General features: G+C 47.8%; 1 protein-coding gene and 1 non-coding gene across 2 annotated transcripts in view; both read right to left on the minus strand.

Annotated features, from left to right (window-relative positions):
- The window catches only part of Arhgap40 (Rho GTPase activating protein 40), a 39,295-nt gene that overhangs the window by 13,539 nt on the left and 1,831 nt on the right, over nt 1-23,925 (minus strand). Inside the window, exons 2-6 of the mRNA XM_027421241.2 lie at nt 8,840-9,036; nt 4,497-4,714; nt 3,961-4,036; nt 3,287-3,435; nt 345-510 (exon numbers count right to left, since the gene is read on the minus strand). Coding sequence (XP_027277042.1) covers nt 345-510; nt 3,287-3,435; nt 3,961-4,036; nt 4,497-4,714; nt 8,840-9,036 — 806 coding nt within the window. The remainder of the gene's footprint in view (nt 1-344; nt 511-3,286; nt 3,436-3,960; nt 4,037-4,496; nt 4,715-8,839; nt 9,037-23,925) is intronic.
- On the minus strand, nt 23,729-23,835 carry LOC113832312. The gene has a single exon (XR_003486655.1). It is a non-coding gene; the product is annotated as a U6 spliceosomal RNA (small nuclear RNA).

A 23,925-nucleotide genomic window follows, 5' to 3' on the forward strand; every position in this document is an offset into this window, starting at 1 on the left:
CATTTTGTATCTTCCTGTATTTACTCAAATAGGAACAGAGTAAAATGAACACGACTTGGGTTTTGCTTTTTTGTTTCTTCAAACAGAATCTTGCTATGTAGCCTGAGTTGGTCACAAACTCATGATCCTCCTGCCTCAGCCTCCCTGAAACTGGGATTACTGTTGCACCATGCCACGGGCTAGCAATTGTTTTCAATTGCAGAAAAACATCTACAGGTATCAGGAATGTGCTGAGTGTTTGCTAGCAGTGGGGCAGGCAGCGCAAGTTCACAGCGGTGTGTGTAGAAGGGGTCTAGAAGGCCAGAAACTTGGAGGGCAGCCAGGCATCTGGCGCACAAGCTCACCTGAGCCTTTCCACTTCCCGGCTTTGCTCCTCTTTAGGTCCAGGCCCAGGATGTCATAGAGGGCCGTCAGCTCTATCAGGGCCAAGGGGGGGATCTTCTTCATGTCCCTCGAAGACAAGTCTCCTATCCTGGTCACACCCAGTCTGCCTTTGGGGACTCTGAACCTCTAGGGAAGGGAGTAAAGACAGTCTGTGTAAGATGATGTAAGCAGCATTTGGGTTTGGAAGACCCCAGTCAGGGCCCACACCGGACTCAAGTCTGAGCTCTGCCTCTTGTCACATGATGACATCCTGTACCAGTTTTCTGCTGGGAACTGTAAACAGCACCCACCTCAGAAGGCTTTTTGTGAGTGTAACATGAGCCTGGGGGCAACACTGTGTCAGGCTCAAAGCTAGCAAGGTCACCATAATGATGCTTTTGCCAGCTACAATCCAACAAGAGGGCCTGGAAGAGAGGGACCACCATGGGCCTCTTATCTTGTTTCTATTCTTGTCTTTTGTTCATCTCACCCATGCTTCTGCTCCTGCTCCAACTCTTGGCCTAGGCATTATAACTCCTCTTCCTCCCTGCTGGTAAAGTTACTGGTAAAGTAGTAACCGAAAATGAAGGTTGCTCAGCTGCACCACCTAGAGGCCACTTCCGGGCTCTGCAGGTAGCTTTCAGAATTGTGTAGCCAGAAGCGGCCAGGAAGAGGGACAGGTCTGGCATTTCCTGACAGGGTTGATCAGAACACCCTCCAGTGTCCCTTTAGGGCACCCAAATGAGATGGAAGAATTCCGTGTTTCATGCACATATGTACATGTGTGGTATGCATGCATCTGTGTATGAATGTGTGCATGCATTGATGAACACATGGATGCCCCTGCATGTGGAAGCCAGAAGATGAGTCAGGTGTCTTCCTCAGTCATTATCTATCTATCTATCTATCTATCTATCTATCTATCTATCTATCTATCTATCTATCTATCTATCATCTACTTATTAGGACAGGGTATCACTTTGTAGACCAGGCTAGCTTTTAACTCACATGGATCTGCCTGCCTCTGTTTCCTGAGTGCCTCTGCCTCTTGAGTGCTGGGATTCAAGTTGTGCGCCACCACACCTGGCAATCACTCTTCATTTTATTTATTGAGGCAAGGTCTATTACATGACTGCATTTTATAGTTATTGCTAAAATACAGTAGGTCATGAGATCCTACTTCATAGATGCAAATGCTGACTTGCCTTAACTCAGGAGGCAGAGGCACTCAGAACTTTGGTGTTGAGGCCAGCGTTGTCTACATGGAAAGTCCAGGCAAGCCATGGCTATGTAGTAAGTGCCTGTATTTAAGTGTGTGTGTGTGTGTGTGTGTGTGTGTGTGTGTGTGTAATTTCTATTTGGATGAATTGAAGGAATTTCTTTCATTCTGGGATAGCAGTTACTGTGGGAGTGAGACAAAGCCCCTAAGCAGTAGAGTGTAGTGATCAGTGGGAAGACTGTGGTCTGGCAGCTGTCGAGTTCATGGTCTGGCTTCTGTGTCAGCCAGCTCATCACGTAACGTCTCTGAACTCATTTCTCTTTTGACTGTCAGAAATTGACAGTATATGGCACACTCATTTCCCGGGACGAGTTAAGACCACAAACAGGTGTGCAAGAAGCCTGAAGCCCAATACTTTGGGAGGTGACTCTTGGTGAAATGGTTCTCACAGTTATCCAAGCGTATCATACTGTGGTCAGTGAAAACCTCCCTTAGTAACTAACCACAGGTCCTGTGAAGACTGTGTTCCACGAAAGAAGTCAGAATACTGCTGACTGTGTCTGTGGGAGGGACTGCTTGAGAAGGGCATGGGGCGGGGGGGAGGGGTGCCTCAGGGAGTGGAAGGTTCTAGACCTTAATCTGTGCAGAAGCTCCCACAGCTACAAACATCAGATTGTCTCACAAATCTCTGGGCACTTTGAATAAAATTTCAATCTTTTTTATTAGTATAAGTTATTTAATATTTATTTGTTTATAGCCTTGTAAGTGTACGTGTGTGTGTGTGTGTGTGTGTGTGTACGTATGTGTGTGTTTGTGTGTGTTTATGTGTGTGTGCGCGCACGCACATGTGTGTGCGCGCGCATGTGTGTGTACGTATGTGTGTTTGTGTATGTGTGTGTATGTGTGTATGTGTGTGCGTGTGTGCGTGCGTGTGTGCGTGTGTGTATGTGTGTGTGTGTGTGCGTGTGTGTGTGTGTGTGTGTGTGTGTGTGTGTGTGTGTGTGTGTGTGTGTGTAGATATACATGTGCCACATGTGATAGCCAGAGACAACTTGAAGTCATCTCCTCTGTCCTTCTACCACGTGGGACCCAGAGACTGACCTCAGGTTGTCAGGCTTAGTAGTAAGCACCTCTATCCACTAAACCATTTCCCTGGCCTTAACTTTCAATCTTAAGTACTTCATTATAAATGATTGATCCTAATATACTGAGATAACATTTGGGGAAGTAAAACACTAAATCCAAAGAAGTTAAGTTTCTCTTATCCAACAGGCACCAAGAATAACTTAAAAAAAATAACTAGAAAATGCAGTGACAAATACCTTTAATCCCAGCACTCGGGAGGCAGAAGCAAGCCTATCTCCGTGAGTTCAAGGCCAGACTGGTCTACATAGTGAGTTCCAGGGAAGCCAGAGCTACATGATGAGACCCCGTCTCTAAAACCAAACAAAGTAACTAGAAAAACCACCGAGAGGCATCTGTCAGCTGGTTGGATGAGGGATGACTCTAAAGACAAAACTACTGAGAGAGCCCCCAGGTGCCCCGTTCCTGGTCCCTGACACCCAGCACCCACTCAGCTAACTGCAGGAGGAATCAAGTAAATGAGTGTGCCAACAACGCCCCTGCTGAGTGCCTGGCAGCCTGGCCAGTGTGAGGAGCTGAAGGATGGAATAGTGTCCAGGGACCTTGGGGCAGCATCCTCACCGGCAGGGATCCCTTGCCCCAGGCACAGGTGCCTCCCGGGGACCGCCTGGCCCTCTGTAGGACTGCAGCTTGTTCGGAGTAGGCAGAGTCCATGTTGAAGACCTCTTCCATCCCAACCGGCTCCTGTGGGTCCCTGGGAACTGTGGCTCCTTAAAACAAAAGCACAGGGGCTGAAGAGATGGCTCAGCAGTTAGAGCACTGGCTGTCTTTCCAGAGGACCTGGGTTCAAATCCCAGCAGTCATGCAGCAGCTCACAGCTGTCTGTAACTCCAGTTTCATGGTACCTGACACCCCCATGCAGGCAAAACACCAGGGCACATAAAAGGAAGGCAGAGAGACAGGTTTGACTAGGAAGCAAGTTCTTAGGCTAAGGACTCAGACACACTGTCCAGGAAGTGATGTTCTAACTGAGGATCATTGTCCAGGAGGTAGTTTCTTAACTGAGGCCCACAAAAGCGATCACCTACCCACAGACTTTCTGGACTGAGGCCTATGGGCCTGATGGCAGTAGTCCATTTAAGGGCCCAACTTGTCCCATTGGAGTTTCTGCCTACTACCCTTGTGCAGGGAGGGAGAGGAGCCAGCGGAAGGTGCAGAGGGGAGCATTCTCTTGCTTCACAGAGAAGTTTATGCAGCCTGGATTCCCAGGGCCCTGGAGAAGGAAGGCCACTTACCTACAGGAGATACAGAACCCACAGAATGGATCTGGATCCATTTCATTCCGGAGGCCCCATTCTCTGAAGCCACGTCCTATACAAATTGCAGACACCATCAGTTAGTCCTGTGGGAGTTGATACACAGACCCTGGGAGGGACTGAAGCTCAGAGAGGCTGAGTTTCTTGGCTAAGATCCCACAGCAGCTGAATGGATGGGGAGAAACATGAGGGCCTGACTGCCTGGCTTTGATGCCTATCATTTTAACCACAGGGTTGGGCCCTTCCTATGGGATCCAGAAAGAAGATGCCCACAGCTTGTCAGGTTTCAGTGTCAGCAGAACATGCATGTGGCAATAAAAATTATGTTCATATTGGTAATGACTTAGCCGGAACCTAAACTTTCAGATGCATCCAAGGACATGGTGGCAACAAGCACACACATACACACACCCCCCACACATGGCCCGGGGACACAGTGGCAGCAGAAAGGCACACGGGAGCGGGCATGATGTCACAGAAGCCCCAAAGGACAGTACCTAGGGGCCCTTACTCACCCTTGAAGTGAAGACCCCAAAGATATCCCTGACATCTCTGATGGGTGGCTTGTGTCGTCTTCGAGCTGAGCGGGCATAGGTGTCTAGCCGGCGGCACACAGCAGCCACCTGGGTCTGTGTCAGTGTAGACAGGAGTCCCTGGTGATCACCATCTGAGCCCAGACCATCAACAAGGCCAGACAAACCTGTGTCCTGTAGCCACTGCGATTCAGTGTCCCCTTTGGCCGACAGAGGGAGGGTATCAGATAAACACACAGAACAACTCCATATGTGGCTTAGCCGTGCTCACTAATGTAAGCCTCACATAGAATCATATGTTTACACACACGAGGGGCTTCTGCAGGGCTCATATTGAGGCCCATTAGCACCAACCCATTTCTTCGAGGTGAGAATTAGGGGTGTTTACAACATTGGCTAGCATCCAGATTTAAACTTGTATGTGTGAACTCTTAGAGACAGCAAGACAGGCAGGGCCCCCATACACTCTTGTTCTGGAATACAGCCACAAAACCTCTTCCACTCCGAGTTCTGGCAAAGACACCAGCTACAGGATCATGACGGTCCAGCCATGCACAACATGGACCCTCCATTCAAGACCTTTATATGTTGGAATAGTGCCAGCATCCTTTAGCAAAACCTTGCTGGGACTACAGTTTCCAGTCCCACCTGTGGGGACTCTGCTCTGGGACCTCATGTCAGGGTCTCAGGTGCGGCCTAGGCCACTTGTCCCCAGCTACCCTGACTCGAGGTGCTCTTCAGACCACTCTAGGGAGGTTTTGTCACGGGGAAAAAGCCAAGTTTTTACCAAGGAAGCTGTACAGACCTTCAAGAGGCCTGGCAGTGTGAGTGAGTTGTACATCATGTGTTCAACAAGGTAGTCTTCAGGAAGGAGCTGATGGTTTCAAAAATAACCAAACAAGGGCTGTGGGAGACGACTCAGTAGTTAAGAGCACTGGACGCTCGCTCTTCCACAGGCCCCCAGTTCTGACCTCAACACCCACATGGCAGCTCACAATGGTCTGTAACTCCAACTCCAGAGGAACTGATGCCCTCTTCTGGCCTCTTTAGGTACTGCATGCACATGTTGTGCAGAAACACAAGTAGGTAAAGCACCCATATGCATAAAATAAAAGTAAATCTTTGAAGACTATAGTTTTTCTGTCAGATATTCTAGCATAGCCCTAAGAAAGACAACTAATACATTCTTATAATGTTTATCTAGATTTAACTATCCTTGCACGATTATTTACTAAATATTTTGCTCTTAATCATTGATCACACTTTTACATTATTATTATTATTATTATTATTATTATTATTATTATTATTAAGCTTGAGGACAATTTTATTAGAGCTAAATAGAAAAAATTCTAGGTCAGGCAAGCTGTAAATCTCAGCTGCTGTCCAGAGGAGGGAAAGAAGAGAGAGAAAAGGCCACGCTGTTGAAGTTAAGTTGGCAGGTCAGCCACAGAGGACAAGCAGGCGCGTGGAGGGTAGGGAGCTTTGTAGAATTGATGGAAAGCACAAAGTAACAGAGGAGGCATGCCTAGGCTCTGGCAGCATCTGGCAAAAAGAGACGGGAGAAAAGAAAACTCAAAGGCAAGCAGAGCCTCGTGGCCACTTGTAGACGTCAGAACACGTCCAAGAACAGAATTGTGAGAATTCTGACTGCTCGTGAGAAAACTCCATGAAAAGAAGACATAAGTCTTGTGACCTCAGTTTCTTCAAAACAAGGAATTGCTCTTGGAATGTGCTTTTGTGCCCCTCCCAGGGGTAGGGGATAGGGGTGAGTTTACTTCAGATTCCTCGTTACGACTGGCTATTATTTGTTTCTATGCCTCTATGGAAGAACATGTTTTTGTGGCTTGTCCATGTGATTGCACACTTTACTCAAGTGACTCTTCTCAACCCTCAGAGTATAAATTGTCTGATGCTCTGAATAAAGTTGGCTGTTGTATGAGACTTTAATTTGACCCATTTTTAGGCTCCTTTCTCACGGTCCAGCTGCTAGCAAGAGCAATAAACAGTAGGGACTACCTTAAAGCTGTTGTAAAGGAACAATATCCTCACTCTAAGTGAAGTACTCACCGTCTCCTGTCATATGCGAACAATAAGAGGAGCAGGGTTGGGAGAGGTCAGTGGGAGGCATGTAAGAGCAAAGTAGAACGATCTACTTGTGTGAAAACGTCACAACAAAAGCCATCCTTCCTACGCTAAATGACGATAATGAACTATGCATGCTCCCGGCTCCCTCTGTCCTGAGTTTACACAAGCCCTGTGTTTCTTTTGTTGTCTGAAAAGTCTCCAGCCTTCGGCACTCTGACTGCAGTCCCTGTGTTTGGTTTTTGATGTACTTGCTAGCTGTGGTATAATGCAAGAAAGCCTGTCTCCTACATCTACTTCTGGCGTTGTCAAGGACTGGCATTTATTGGAGCCCCTGCACTAGCCCATTGGCTCCCTATAAAGACCTGAAAGTCCCAAACGGCCTATTTGACCACCCAAGGTCAGCAAAGCTGAAGCATAGGCCAGACCGGAAAGTTTCCACGCAGGCAGCCTTGTCCCACACTTATCACTCCCTCACCTGCTGAACAAGGAAAGATGGGGCATGGGAAGGCGCCCAGTTGTCCCAGATACCAGCACACAGGCTGAAGTGGGAAGGGCTGGTGATGCCCTGGCCTCATGGAAGGTGGAAGATGGCAGTATGTGAGCAAACGCTATGATAATGTCAAGGCATGAGGATTGCTACAGCAATGGATAACATTGGGCCGGAGTCTGGGGGTTGTCAGAGAGCTATGGTATAGAGAGGGAAGTCAGAAACCACTTCTGAGGCAAGCAACTGGCCAATCATAGATCCTGTAAGGTACCTAGACAAAGAATATTCTAGAAAGAAGGGATAATGAGGACAAAGATAGGGGTATGCTTTCATGGGCAGAAACAGCAAGGAGGCCTGGAGAGAGGAGAGAGCGGTGGAGTAGCAGCCTGGAAAATGAGGTGGAGATGGGCCCCAGGCCAGTTCTGGAAAGGCTTGTGGGCCAGGGAAATGTCATCCCACCAAGAGGTGGTGTTTGAGTTCCCTCTCCTGGAATATGGGTGCACACAGGGTAATAGGAAGTGTAAAGCTATGGTAGCAGTTTCCCAAGGCTGTCCAGGAATAGCCACTCTGGCTCTTTCCCAGGTTCTTACTCTTCACAGCCAAAAGCTGTGTTGTGAGGAGGCCTGGGCCACACATAGAGGCCACATAGAGATGTCTGGACCCAGGTCACATTCGCTGCAGAACACAGGGGTAAGAAGCCCTTTGGGATGGCTCTGACCCAGATGACCTTGGACTTGACACTGAAGGAGAGACCCTAAGAAACCCCCCAACCAAGCCCTGTCACCTACAGAACCATGAGATATGTTGCAATGGCTTGGTGCTGCTCTATGTCTCCATGTTTAGGGACCTTTGATGTGGTCACAGGGATACATGCTGCTGGTGCCCTGAAGCAGTGGGGTAGTTGAGTAATGTGCAGAGTGCTTAGAATCTACTAGAATGCCAGGTCCTCCTAAACTGTGTGGTGTTCTCCATTGTATCCCAGTGGGTATGATGGTGCAGACTTTTAATCCCAGCACTCAGGAGGCAGAGGCAGGCAGATCTCTGAGTTCGAAGCCAGCCTGGTCTACACAGTGAGTTCCAGGACTGCCAGAGCTACACAGGGAAACCCTGTCTCAAAAAAACAAAAACAAAACAAAACAAAAAAATCCACCACCTGGCAGACATGAGACACTGGATAGATGTTTCCTGAATTATTCCATCAAATAGGGAGCAAACTGACTGGCCTTATCAGGGATCCTTTTGACAATGGCATAGAAAACATATATCAGGGAAAGCGATGGTGTTAGTATTTAGGCATCTGTGCTGGCTGCCTTTGGAGTCTGACAGGATATGCCCTCAGCTGCTGCCACTAAGAGCACCACCTGTGCACATTCATTATGTTCCCTTTTAAAAGGGCCCCCTGCTCACCTCCCATCCCTCTTTCTTTCTTTCCCTCTCTTTGTCTGTGGCCCTCCCCTCTGCCTCTGTTTCCTCTCTCCCTCTGCTCCTGCCCCTGGAGGCTGCTCTCCCCTCCTCACCTTCCCCTTTTTTACGATCCTTACCCCCTTAATAAAAACCCCTCCACTTGAACTCTGTCACATGGCGTCTTTCTCCAGCCACTTTTAAAAAAATTACAACAAATGGAGCGACTACAGCAACAGTCCAAGCAAAGAAGAAATCCTGCATGTCTCGTCATATGTGGGTCCTGACACATTCCTCGCCTGGAATAAGGCCCTAACATCCACCTTGCAGGTCAGCCAGGATTCCTCACCTTCTAGGAGTTGACTTCTGCTTCCACCACTGGCCTCCTCCTTTGCTTCGCCCTTCTGTTGGATTCGTTCCACCTCCATCCAGAAGCCATCCATGGACAAACTCTCTGCCCAGGACAGCCGGGAGTGGGAGCAGTCAGCAGGGCGTGGCCTCAGAGGACGCTGTTGCAGATTTGTAGGGCCTATAGAGGGGCCAGGGCTGCACAAGTGAAAGGGGGGTATCAGGCCAGACTCGGCTCTCACTGTCCTGAAGTTAGTGCCTCTCCAGATACCAGAGACTGGCTCTCAGTAAATTGACTGGGACCCTTGGCCTCTTCAATGCTGCTGATGCCAAGAACTTCTCAGGGCCAGTGGTCCTTGTTTTGGGTGATGGTCAGATAAAACCTAGAATCACCCAGGAGACTGGCCTCTGCAGCCATGAGAGATGGGAGTCAAGGTCCCAATCCCAAGACTCTCATGACCCAGACTGTGCAGTTTGTCCTTGGGGACTTCTGCATCCCACCCTTGACCCTCCTTGTCTCTCCACACAACATAGAACGAATTTCCACTTCATGTAGACTGATAACTCCAAAACAAGACAGAGTCAGGCTCCTGGTCCCAGTAAATGACAGCTGAGGACGACCAATGAGCTTGAGATGATGCTTCTATGCTTCCATCAGAGCCAGAGGCTTCAGGGACCTTGGTGCTAAAAGTGCCCCAAACACACCGACCCTGCTACCCACAAGTGGTTGGGCCTTTAACTGGTTGTATCAATGACAATACCGCTAGATTCCTCAAATGTGAAGTGAGTATATCTAGAAGATTTAACAGCTGTTTGAACTTAGTATTGTTTACCTTAGTATTCATAACCCCTAATGAAAGCAATAAGCTCTTCAAGCTTTGAACTGTCCAAACAACAACAAAACCGCCTACAAACAAAAAACCCTAAATGCTCAGTTAACAAAGAGATCATGAGGATGCTGCTTTGCAAAGACAGGAGAGTAGTGGCACCCCACAAAGGACTGGAATTCAAATCACCAGCACCCAAATCAGTTCTGGGCCCATAACCCTGGCACTCAGAAGGCAGAGACCGTTGATTCCCAGGGGCAAGCAAGCTAGCTAACTAGACTCACCAATTTAGCAAATTCTGAGTTCAGGTGAGAGATCCCACATCCTTGTATAAGGTAGAGAGCAATCAAGGCAGACACCCTGTGTGTCAACCTCTGGCCTCCACATGCACATATATGCAAGCACACATCCACACACAAATACAAATAAGTAGGCACAAAATACAAAATGGCAAAGGTTAAAAGTAGAAGGAATGTTGGCTGGGGATATAGCTCCATTGTAGAGTGTTTGCCTGACATGTACAAGGCTCTAGGTTCAGTCCCCAGCACAGAACACACACACACACACACACACACACACACACACACACACACACACACACACACCACACGGGGCAGGGGGTGAGCAAATAAACACAGGCTGGGCAAATGTTGGATGAGCATTAACAAAGACAATGATTCCAATATTACTTTTGGATTAAGATGCATTCTGGAAAGGGGGAATGAATTTGGAAAGAGTCTATGGTGGGAACTTTTACACCTGTAACTGTACAGGAACACAGCAAAACCCAAACCCAGCAACCACCCAAGCGAGCAAGCACTGTGAGAAACGTGAACCTGGTAAGACAAGCTGGCCTCTTAGGTAGCTGTTTCCCACTAAGCCCCTGGCATTGAAGTCGTGGAGTTTACGCTATTTTAGCTCATCTTCCATTCCCCCATGTCACTGCAAAGTCCATCTCCTCCTCAAAGTGCAGACTACCCGATACAGAGGCAGCACACTCCTCTCATGTGAGCCCCGACCATCTTGTGGTAGAGACCATTTAAAATGACAGCCTAGAGAAGGCAAGTCTCAATGTCAGGCACTGGGAAGCTCTGACATTTTCAAGTGGACATTACGTGGCAGCTGGAACAGCATAGCCACGCCTGCCACAGCACTGTGAGTGACTGCAGAGGAGAGCCTTGTTTCTACTGGGGTGACCAAAGGCTCTGCAGTGGCTTATGGTGATGGTTGCACAACTCTGTGAACACATGAGACCCCATTGACCCACACAGTGCAAATGCATGTGAGTTGCGACTCCAGCATGCCCATATCATGTCCAAGCTCAGGATCCAGAGCCGGTGCTGCTTGCCTTTCAAAGACCTTTCTGAGCTGGTGACACATGCCTACCATGCCACTCCTCAGGAGGCTGAGGCAGGAGGATCACGAGTTTTAGATGGAAATACCCGGAGACTTATTTCTCCTCACGAACCAGCTTGCAGTCATTCCAAGCATTCTTGCAGAAACAAGTAAAGCAGGGAATTTTGCCACCGACCTTACTCCACATCACCCCTGGGGACCCTGACACAAAGGTGCGGGGAATTTCTCCTCGGGTTCCTTTAGCCTGGGTCAAATGCCCTATTCTTCACACAGCGTGACCTGGATTCACCCTTCAGTCAAGTGCTAGAGCTCAGCTTCCTTTCCAGCCACACAGGAGTCTCGGCCACAGAGGCATTGATGTCTCTGGTAAAGGGTGGAGGCTCCCAAGGAAGAGTCATTGCCAAGTGCGGTTTATTTCCTTTGTGCAAAGGTAAGCATGGGAGAGACTTCTAGAAGTAGAATTGCTCAACCAAAGAGTTGTGCGATAATGGCATGTCTTGCCAAATTGCCTTCAAAATGGACTGTTGTAGTAGATTTTTGTCCCTGTTTGTTGACTTTGCTCTCATTGTTTGGCCTCCTTTCTTGTGGGGGTCTCTGGAGCTGCTGTCCCCATTCTGAGCTCCCAACATTGGAATATTCCTAAATTATGGAGGTGTGATCCAGGATCCAAGGCCAGCTATGTGTATGCCTAATTATACAACCACCCAGGGTGGAGAGTGTGCTGTTGTTGGTTTTTTACTCTTATTACTCTTTGCTCTTTACTCTTTACTCTTTTGGGGGCCCACCAGCCAGCTCCCAAATAAATCACACAGAAAGGCTTATTCTTAATTATAAATGCCCAGCCTTAGCTTGGTTTGTTTCTTGCCAGCTTGTCTTAAATTATCTCATCTACCTTTTGCCTCTGGGCTTGGGCTTTTCCCTTTTCTTACTTCTCTCTCTCTCTCTCTCTCTCTCTCTCTCTCTCTCTCTCTCTCTCTAAGTTTTTCGAGACAGGGTTTCTCTGTGACTTCTATATATCTTACTTTCACTCTTACTCCATGGCTGACTGGGCCAGCCCCTAGCACCCTCTTCTCCTTATTCTCTTGCTCCCTCTCTTTCCAGAGTTCTCCTTCTATTTATTCTCTTTGCCTGCCAGCCTCGCCTATCCTTTCTCCTGCTTTGCTATTGGCCATTCAGCTCTTTATTAGACCATCAGGCAAAGAATCACAGCTTCACTGACTTAAACAAATGCAGCACAAGCAAAAACAACACATCTCTAAATCGTTAAACAAATGTTCCAGAGCATAAACAAATGTAACACACCTTAAAATAATATTCTACAACAAGAGTGTGCAGAGGAAGTTTCCACTCCTGGCTTCATGTTCTGCTGATACCATATTGAAAAAAAATTTTTTTTTGAGACTGGATCTCATGTAGCCCAGGTTGGATTCAAACTCACTACATAACAAAGCAGAGGATGACCCTGAACTTCTAGAGTGTTGGTGTTACAGTAGTATACTACCACATCCAGTTTTCTGTGGTGCTGAGGATCAAACCCAGGACCCTGTGCAAGCTGAATGAGCACTAATGGAACCATACCTCCAGTTCCACCATCTTGGAATTTCAATCGTTCGTGAATGAAGATCATTTCCATCATTTGTCCTTCCTGTACCTCAGCCCAGGACCCCAACTGTGCCTTCCCTGTCACTGAGCTCCATCTGGAGCTGTCAACAATTCAACCCCCAAACACACTCAAGTATGAGTGTGTCAGGGCCTGGAGAAAGAGGGAGGGCTGGCCATTTTCTCCCAGCAGAAGCATCCTAATTGGAGATCAATTCCCAGTTAATGATAAAATTGGCTGCTGTGCTCTGTTTATGCTTTTCCAGAAGGCCAGAGCCAATGCCACCTGGGAGTCTGTTTGCACCCCATGCTGGCACACAGCTCTGCTCTTAGCTGCCTCTAAAAGCATTTAGAAATTACCTGCATCTGTGTGTTTTCCTGACACTTTGAAAACTGGAGAAACTAAGCTCAGACAAGGGCCATCTACCGTGGCACCCTGTACTAGCAAAGCAGAGAGAGGGGAGCAGTCATCCCTCAGGGTGAATTTTCCACAGGGGTCAGAGGATGAGGGAGAGAATGGGAAGGAACGGCACCGTGCAGTTCCTGAGACCACATCATGCCATGTGGCCATGAAGCCCCTTTTAGCAAGAAGGGGCAAGTTTAGAACATTATGGAATTTATTTTCTCAGAGCCTCACAGCAGCCCTTGGTCTGTTACCAGTGTCTTGTTGCTGCATGGTGTGCACAGGCATGCAAGGCATGGCTACCTGCAGTTCCCATTGCCATTTTAAACATTACTGAGCATGCGCACATGCCCAACAGCAGACCTAGCCAAATTTCAAGGTGATCTATCAGCCCCATGTGGGGGACACAATTTCCCCCATTTTACAGACAAGGAGATGAGTGGAACCCACACAGACTTACCCAATAATCAAGGGACAGAGCCATAACCCAATACCAGGTTTCAGGTTCCAAAGCTCTTGGTATGTGGTATGTGTGCAGTATATGTATATGTAATGTTTGTGTGTGGCTGTGTGGTGTGGAATTCTGCCTCAGTCAGTTTCCACCTTATCATTATTTATTATTATTATTATTATTAGAGTACTTTGAGACAGGGTTTCTCTGTATCCAAACTCAGAGACCTGCCTGCCTCTGCCTCCCGAGTTCTGGGATTAAAGGTGTGCCCCACCACACCTGCCTTCTACCTTATTATTCGAGACAGGGTCATTCATTGAGCCTGAAGCTCACTGATTCAGCTAGGTTGATTGGTTGGTCACTGAGCTCCGGGGCTCCACCTGGTTCTGCCTCCTTAGTGTTCCACATTACAGATGTGGGTCCATGTGCCTGGGTGCTGGGGAATGAACTCAGGGTCTGCCCGTGTGGCAAATACTCTATCTACTGAACTATTCCCTGGCTCTTAATAGCTGCGCTAGATGGTTTAGGGACCCTGGGTGTAGCTGAGGGGATCTGAATGCCTTGGCTGCCCCACAGCAAAGCCTCTTCTCTGAGCTCCCTCTGACACTTCCTTTTTCTCCAGTGGCCTTGGTCCTTGGTGGAGTTCCAACCTCACCCATTTTGTGTGACAGTGGAGACAGTGGATGTATCTGTTCCTCCCCAGCCTTGTTTCTGTAACTGTAAAATGCAGAGTGAAGACAGGTTTTGGCCCTGCAATCTTACCAGCTAGCCAGCAGTGGCAAAGACCTTGGCTGCAGAGCAGGGTACAGAGGCACGAACACACAAAAGGCTAAGGGCCCACGTGAGGGAAGGGAGAAACTCCTCAGAGGCCAAGGTCAACGTGACTTGGGGACCAAGAATGTGGCACAACCTGGTGAGCAGGTGGAGGTGTGGCTGGGGCTCCTTTCCAGCAGCAACTAAGGCCGGAGCAGGATAGGTGGTTCAGCCTGGCACCCAGGGAATAAGAGCCCTTACGCTGCACCAACACTGACTGTAGTCACAGCAGCGGCACCATTAGCCTCACCATAAATGTTAGAGGACATTGACATAAGGAATAGGCTCTTGTCACAAACATAGGTGATGTGGCTATAGTGACAGTTGACCCTAACACAGGTCCCCAGAGAACTGACATTTGCCTGTGCATGGCTGTGCTCTGAACCCCACAGTATGGTTTTCCAAGCTGGCACTTAGTGGGTCACTTGTTTGTAGTGAGGGACATCCCTTGCATTAGTGCCTTCTGTCCAACTGGACATCAAGCATCCCTCTGTTGTGACAACGAGAATGTGCCAAACGTTGCCTAGGACACATCATATCACTGTGGATGGGGGCACTCCTCATTCACACAGGTCAATTCATTCGGTCCTCACTACTTCCCACTGTTATTACCTCATCCTGCAGATGAGAAAGCAGAGGTACAGAACAAGAAGATAGTTCATCCAAGATTTCCTGCCAAACAAGGACAGCCCAGGCATTCTGACCTCACAGACCATGTTCTCAAGTCCTAGGCAAGTCTCCTGTGCTAGGTGTGGCTTCTCTTTCATTGGCTGGATACAGTGCCTGGATGGAGAGGGAATGCCACCAGCCTACACATAGCCATCTTGGCCCTATCAGCCGAAATCCCTGTCTGTCACACCAGCCACAGGGCCACTGGTCTGTTTGGGAGCTTCCTCTTGTCTCATAATTACTGTTACGCAATGATAAATAGATTGAGACAGGTCCTGATGGGGCATTCTGGGAGTGCAGTAGGCCGTCACTGACGGGCCAGCACCAAGGTTTGCTCTGCTGAGCAGGCAGTCAGAGGAAGAGAAAGGCTAGGGATGAAGAGGAAGAAGGACAAACGGTGATGGCCAGAGATGACAATGGAGGAATGAATGGCTGGATGCTGTGTTAACGCCTTTGGCTTTGGAGCAAGCCCTGTAGAGCCTAGGCTAGATTAGCTAACCTCAGACAAACTCAGACACTTGAATAAGAACAAATGGCTGTTGCTCTTGTAAAAGACTGATGCTGATAGTAGTCTAACTCTCACTTGTTGTAGTAACATAAACATGTCAGAATGGCAAGGCAAATATAAAAGTAAAAACAAATACCATGTTATTACCAAGAGTGGATAATAATTTAGCTGATTTAAGATATTTGGTTTATAAAACCAAGAATATTTGGTTTAATAAAAAATTAAAGCTGGCTGGGCGTTGGTGGCACATGCCTTTAATCCCAGCACTCGGGAGGCAGGGGCAGGCGGATCTCTGTGAGTTCCAGGCCAGCCTGGTCTCCAGAGCGAGTGCCAGGATAGGCTCCAAAAGCTACACAGAGAAACCCTGTCTCAAAAAAACAAAACAAAAAAATTAAAGCTGATAGCTGAAGATTCAGGATAGCTGTTTTGGATTATTAAGTCTAAATTATTAAATAAAAATAGAATTACATTGAAAAAAAAAAGACTGATGCTGAGTTCGGGGCCATTTGTTACACAAACAATAGCTGACTAATACAGTCCACTGCTGAGCAACCAAACAACTCTGCCAAGAGGGGAAGGAGCCCACATATCCCCACTCAGACACATTCCCAGATGCCACACACATTCCACCAGAAGGGCACACAGGTCACATATTCCAATTTCCGACCCTAATGAGTGACTCAAATTCAAAGTAGGGCAGGTATCAGTCCTCTGAGAGCAGACACTGAGCAGTGATCTCAGGACGCAACCATGGCCATGGCAGGGAAGCTTGGGTGCATACCCTTCCATAAGTATGTCCGCAGACACAAATTCTCCACATTTCACACACTGTCATCACTCGGCCCAGGACCACAGTGAGAATGGCATACCTTTGGAGTCACATCCTTATTGCACAATGTATAGTACACACTCTGAACCTCATTGCAAGTGCACACACACACACACACACACACACACACACACACACACACACACACACACACACTAGCAATCATCTTTCTCTGCTTACGTCTCTGTTCCCTGAAACCATGGGGCTAGATGAAGCCTATTTTTCTTGCATTGCTCCTGTTGGGTACCTTGTCACATGGAGAAAAGGAGCTCCCACAGCATTGGGGTGTGTTTAGGGCACCTTGGGAGCAGGAAGCCACTGCCTAGCTGTGACTCTGTGCTCTCAATGAACACGGAGGCTCCCACAGGAGAACACAGCATCACAGTGGATGTTGCTATAAAAGGAAACCAGGAGCCAGATTTAGAAGACTCCATGTTTGAAGTGTAAAATGTCTGTTAAAATTTCATATTGGGCTGGGTGATGGTAGCAAATGCCTTTAATTCCAGCACTCCAGAGGCAGAGGCAGGTGGATCTCTGTGAGTTCAAGGCCAGCCTGGTCTACAGAGTGAGTTCCAGGATTGGCTCCATAACTACTGAGAAACCCTGTCTTGAAAAAAATTTTTCATATGGGTCACATGCTAAAATATTTTGGACCTACCAGGTGAAAGATATATCATTAACCATATTAAACAGGCTCCACACCCCAAATCCCACCACAGTCTTCCCTGTGCCCTGATGGCCTAACAAACCCAGGGGACCCCGGGGGGCATGGCTGCTGGGCTGCAATATGTCTCAGCTGACTTTGGGGAAGGAGTTTCGGGAGCTTTTAAAATCTCTGAGAGGGTAAAGTGCTTCCTGTGCAAGTCTGGGGACCTGAGCTCAGGTCCCCAGAATCCAGGTAAAAGCCAAGCATGGTGTGCACATCTGGGACCCTAGCATTACTTTGGGGTACATAGAAAGACAGATCTCAGGGCTTGCTGACCAGACAGGCCGGTCAGTCAGTTAGCTCCTGGTAGAGCCCAATAGAGGAAGACACCTGACATTAACCTCTGGCCTAGACACATGAGCACACATGCGCAATCACTCCTATACACATAGGCACACAGGAAATACATGCACATGCAAACATCACACCCATACACAATGTTATTTTTTTTTAATCTCTATGATTTGTAGGTTTTTCTCTCCAAACAGTGACATGCATGTAGATGACCAACATTTAGCAGATGCTTAGTGGCTTGGGTCTCACAGGGCCCATCCTTGCTTCCCTAACACCTGTTCTTGAAAGAAGTCAGAAGTCAGTGTCACTGTGGGAAATGTGCCCCACTTCTTACCCCCCCCCCACCCCACAGGCTTGTAACCCTTGCCTTGCCACAGGGCCTTTACTTCAGGGTTCTCACCCTTCACCCTTCCTCCCAGATATTCAAGGGCTTAAGAGCCAGACTGTCAGGGTGGGGAGATGGCTCAGTGGGTAAAATGCAACTTGACGACCTGAGTTTGGATCCCCAACACCTACCAGAAAAACGGGTGTAGTAATGTGTGCCTATAATCCGGTACTGGGTGATGGTTGGAGATGAGAGGAGTCGGAGGCTCCTTAGCCAGCCAGACCATCGAAAACAGCAAGCTTATCTAGTGAGAGACCCTATGTCAAAAAATAAACTGGAAGCCGGGAGGTGGTACTACCTGCCTTTAATCCCAGCACTCAGGAGGCAGAGGTAGGTGGACCTCTGTGAGTTCGAGGCCAGCCTGGTCTACAGAATGAGTTCCAGGACAGCCAGAGCTACACAGTGAAACTCTGGAAAAAAACAAAAACAAAAACAAAAATAGAAACAAACAAAAAACAAAACAAAAAGATACCTCAAGTGAAACTCTAGCTCCAACCCTAAACATGCCCCCCTAAATAAATAAGTAAATGTAATTAAAAAGGAAATGGCAGCATTTTATCCAATTACATAGAGTTCCCAGAAACCAATAATAAAATATCGATAGGCTAGGAAAGCTGACATATTCTACTTGCTTTGAAGACGGAGTGTCAGTGCTCTCTATGAAGGGATACAGAACCCACAGTGATCAGGAAAATGCAAATTAAAGCTGGTGAAATATTGCACTCATCAGAATGACAGACAGCCAAGGGAACCCTCAGATCATGAATCAAGACAAAGGCACTCACACTCCATAAGCGTCTGCTGAGGAATTGGTAGAGTTAGGGGTGCCTGGCAGAGAAGGATGTAACCAGGGTCCACACTGCCAGGCAGGATAAAAATCCCAGAGCAGTGGTGAGCAACAGAGGACCAGCATCCAAGGACCAGGCTGTGGCCTTGGTGCTTCTGTCCACCTCTGTGGGCCGCAGTGGAGATCCCCAAGGATGTTCATGTGAATGACAACCCCTCTCAGAATGGCACCAAGTTGAGTACCAAAAAGACAGGCTTAGAGAAGAGAGGTCTTTTGCAAGAAGGGTGTAGATTCGGAACTCTAAGTCAAACTGCCACTGCAGGAAGTCAGCAGGGGCTGGATGCACTGTTCCCATGGAAACAGCCTCCAAGCATGTTCCCGCTGACCACTGGTAGCTGAGGTGCATCTTCACGTCCTGTATATCAGGCACTGTGCCAAGCATAGACTCCATTTTAGCCTCACAATGAACCCATGTAGGCACTGCTGGCCACAACCATTTAGATCCAAAGAAAATTAGGCTCAGAGAGGTTGAGTAATGGCCCTCAGAGGCCCACAGCTGGCATGTGAGAAGCAAGTTGACCTTGTCATTTGAATAGTGTGCCGGTGATTCATTCAGATCTTGCATCTTCAGACAGAGGACTCTTAATATCTGAAGATCAGTTGACATTGAGCTCAGTGGCAGAGACCTGAGCTACACGTGACTTAATTAGGAGTTGAGCAGGTTAAGGGTGATTTGGCTTAGGTGTCGTCAGCCAAGTTACCTAGCTATTATTGATGTGGGGAATCTGATAGTTGGTCTAAGATCAAAATGGGTCTTCCTGCCTCTTGGCTCCAGCTTGGAAACCCTGCCAGACACTGAGCGTGGGAAAAGTTGTTCAACTTATCCACCGTCATCTATAAAAGGTGAATTATGGGGCTGGGGCTGTAGCTCAGTTGGTAGAAGGCCTGCCTCGAGTGCACTGTCAGATCCCTAAAACGATGTAAACAGTGTGGCGGTATGCACACCGGCAATCCCAGCACTCTGAGGCAGGAAGATCAGAGTTCAAGGTTGTCCTCACTTACATTATGAGTTTTAGTACACACACACACACACACACACACACACACACACACACACACACACACATTTACACTCATTACAAGAACTTTATTTGGATCAATGAACAAAAATTACTAAACAATAATGTCAATAACGATCCAGGCATGGTGGCACACACCTTTAATCCCAACATTCTAGAGGTAGAGGCAGGCAGATAGATCTCTATGAGTTCAAGGCTAACCTGGTCTACATAGTGAGTCCCAGGATAGGCATAACTGCACAGTGAGACCCTGTTTTTTTGTGAGGTGTTTGTTGTTTGTTGTTTTGTTGGGTTTTGTTGTTGTTGTTGTTGTTGTTTTTTCATGATAGGGTTTCTCTGTATAGCCCTGGCTGTCCTGGAACTCTTTTTGTAGACCAGGCTGACCCCAAACTCACAGAATGCTGTGCCTCTGCCTCCCGAGTGCTGGGATTAAAGAAGTGTGCCACCATACCTGGCTCAAGACACGATGTCTTTTTGAAAAAAAACAAAAAAGAATACCAAGAAATGGGGCCATCGAGATGGCACAGAGGGTAGAGGAGCTTGCTGTGCAAGCCTAATGGCTTAAGATTGATTCCCAGGACCCACATAAAAGAGGAAAGACAGAGCCTGCTCCAACACACAGTGGTCCTCCTAACCCCATGTGTGTGTTGTGGCACACAACAGTGCACATACCTGATCAGAAAATAAAAATTAAAAACAAGGATGCAAGGATGCAAGTTCTCAACCCCACCTGTGTGCTGTGGCACACAGCAGGCCATACACCCCTGATAATGAAATAAAAGTTAAAAACAAGGACATAAGGACCTTCCTGAGACTGTAAGAGGCATAGCTTTCCTGGAACGCCCCTGAGGACATATTTCAATGCTCTCAAAGTCTACCTCTTAGGATCAGTGACTCCTGTTCTGCAAGCTTGTCCTTAGGATAAATCTCCAGAGATTCATGGCTGAGAACACTGCAGTACACTTTACCACAGTTCCCTCCAAAACAAGAGCCAGGAAAAGGACCCCAAATTTCACCCAGAGGAGACCTAACAAGGAACAAAAGGAAATGTGAGAAGAGGCAACTTCAACCTGTCTTCAGCAGTTATCGTAAAGTGGGAAAGGTCTTTCACTGATAGTCTATACCACACGCCAGCGAATAATGCACGTGTATACACATGCAGTTAGAACATGAAAGGATCCTTGTATATTGTCTTAGTTACTCTTCCTGCTAAGACAAGACCTGTGTTAAGACCTCTGACAAAAGCAGCTTACAGATGGAGGCATTTACTTTGGCGTACTTTGGAGAACATAGCCCATCATGGTGGGGAACCCAAGGTGAAGGAGCTTGGGCACACTGGTGCATCCAGGAAGCCAGAGGGAGGGATACCTGTGCTCAGCTTGATTCCTCTCTTTTATTTTTATTTATCTATCTTGAAACGGGGAATCATGATGTAACATTGACTGACCTGGAACCGTATAAGGAGGCTAAGAGCAGGCTGGCCTTGAATTTACAGAGCTCTGTCTGCCTCTGCCTCCTGAGGGTTGGGATTAAAGGTGTGTGTACCCAAGACAGCTTCCTCTTTTAGATGTTGTCCAGGGAATAGTGCCTCCTCCTTTATGGTAGGTCTTCAGCCCCAATCAAGGTAACCCCTCACAGGCATACTTGGAAGAATGTCAACAAGTCTTCACAGTTGTGTTGGGTTCTGTCTCCTAGTAATTCCAGATCCTGTCAAACTGACAACATGAACCATTGCATGTACATTATACATACATGTTGGTGTGTATTCACAAATAATAACATCCTATAGGATGTGCACTAAACCGTTCTTGGTGACTGTCCTTGTGGGTTGCAGGTGGAAGGAGCAGGTGAATTTTGCTTGTAACTTTTTTTTCACAGTAAACACTGCTTTCTTTGTGGCAGTCAGTACGAGTCAATACTAATCTCCAAAGAGGTCAAAATTACTCAGCACATCATTGGTCCACAGAAAGCTGAATGATCTGATGAAGTAATGGCTAGGATGGCTGAATCCACCCTGCTTTTGGGAAACCAAGCCACAGCTAATAGATACACAACATATGTCACCCCCACTGTGAAACTACACATGCTCTCTACTAGAGGGCACTGGCTGGCTATCCTCCAGACGCACTGGTTCACACTGTCCTCCACACGCACTGGCTCACACTGTCCTCCAGATGCACTGGTTCACACTGTCCTCCACACGCACTGGTTCACACTGTCCTCCACACGCACTGGCTCACACTGTCCTCCACACGCACTGGCTCACACTGTCCTCCAGATGCACTGGTTCACACTGTCCTCCAGATGCACTGGCTCACACTGTCCTCCAGATGCACTGGCTCACACTGTCCTTCTGACACACTGGCTCACACTGTCCTCCAGACGCACTGGCTCACACTGTCCTCCACACGCACTGGCTCACACTGTCCTCCAGATGCACTGGTTCACACTGTCCTCCAGACCCACTGGTTCACACTGTCCTCCAGACGCACTGGCTCACACTGTCCTCCTGACGCACTGTTTCACACTGTCCTCCAGACACACTGGCTCACACTGTCCTCCTGACGCACTGTTTCACACTGTTCTCCAGACGCACTGGCTCACACTGTCCTCCACACGCACTGGCTCACACTGTCCTCCAGACGCACTGGCTCACACTGTCCTCCAGACACACTGGCTCACACTGTCCTCCACACGCACTGGCTCACACTGTCCTCCACACGCACTGGCTCACACTGTCCTCCAGACGCACTGGCTCACACTGTCCTCCAGACCCACTGGTTCACACTGTCCTCCAGACCCACTGGTTCACACTGTCCTCCAGATGCACTGTTTCACACTGTCCTCCACACGCACTGGTTCACACTGTCCTCCAGACGCACTGGTTCACACTGTCCTCCAGACGCACTGGTTCACACTGTTCTCCAGACGCACTGGCTCACACTGTCCTCCCCAAAGGCTTGTGTTTCCTTGGTTTCAAAGTTCTAATGGTCCTCTCATAAAATCTAGCCAGGAGTCAGCAGATGCTATAGCACATTGTCTCAGTTACTGCTGACTAACCAGGATGAGTGAATGCCAAAGCCCCAATCTAAGTTGTCACATGGCTGTAGCCAGGGAAATGGCTCAGCCAGTAAAGACACTTGCCACCAAACCTGACAACCTGGGTTCCATCTCTAGGTCTCACAGAATGGAAGAAGAGAAATAACTCATGCAAACTGTTCTCTGCTATGGCACATATGTACACACACACACACACACACACACACAAATAATTGTAATATAAATATTTACTAATCATCACATGGGAAATGGAACTTGACTTACAATTTTGTGTAGCAAACAAAATATATTTCTACTGGTGAGTGAGAAGGGAACCCTGCCAAAGCCACCTTGCTCAGAGGGGACTTTAAGGCTCCTCCCACAGTCAATGCTGTAATGTTGCAGTTTTTAAGATTCTGTGCTTTAGCTCCATTCACTTTATAGGAAGTCCTACTAGATGAACCTATGACTTTTGGCATACCCCAACCCAAACCATTTTGTGTCTTCCCAGTCTAGCCTATTTGGCCTTCCACCTCCCTGCACACCTGGGACTTCACAAACAAGCAATGAGTATTTCATTCACTGAATGAATATCTTTCCCAACAGTTCTGAGGGGCCAACCCTGGACCTCCACAGCAGACACAGGTGAATAGAGCCACGTCAAATGGAGCATGGCACCTGAAGGTTGTGGCCTCACTGGAATCTGCTGGATAAATAAATGACTCAGTGAATGACTGCTGAGATGAATAGGCTCAGTGATGGGAGCCTTGACACAGGACTTTGTGGATGGCACATAAAACCTAGCCTGGAGCGGACACAGCCACGTCATCCCAGTGAAGTGGTTTTCTGTTGGGGGATGGTGGATGCCATTCTCAACAGAGAGAGGGGGGGGATGCCCTGTTCAAAGCTCTGATCGCATGCTTTAGCATTATTTTGATGGACAAAAATATTCACTATATAGCACATTTGAGGACATGTTTTCAGAAGTCATTTTATTCTGTGGTGTGTGTGTGTGTGTGTGTGTGTGTGTGTGTGTGTGTGTGTGTGTTATATGTACGTGGGTGTGCATAGGTATGTCTGCCTGTGCAGGCTAACGGTACAATCAGGATCTACCTCTACTGCTTTCCACCTTATATTCTTTTTTTTTAAATATGGAATGCTTCACGAATTTGTGTGTCATCCTTGTGCAGGGGCCATGCTAATCTTCTCTGTATCATTCCAATTATAGTATATGTGCTGCCAAAGCGAGCATCCACCTTATAGTCTTGAGACAGGGTCTCTCACTGGATCTGCTGCTTCCACTTTGGACAGACTGGCTGGCAGTTCTAGAACTGATAGTTCT

Source organism: Cricetulus griseus, chromosome 6 (genome assembly GCF_003668045.3).
Source record: "Cricetulus griseus strain 17A/GY chromosome 6, alternate assembly CriGri-PICRH-1.0, whole genome shotgun sequence".
Taxonomy (NCBI): domain Eukaryota; kingdom Metazoa; phylum Chordata; class Mammalia; order Rodentia; family Cricetidae; genus Cricetulus; species Cricetulus griseus.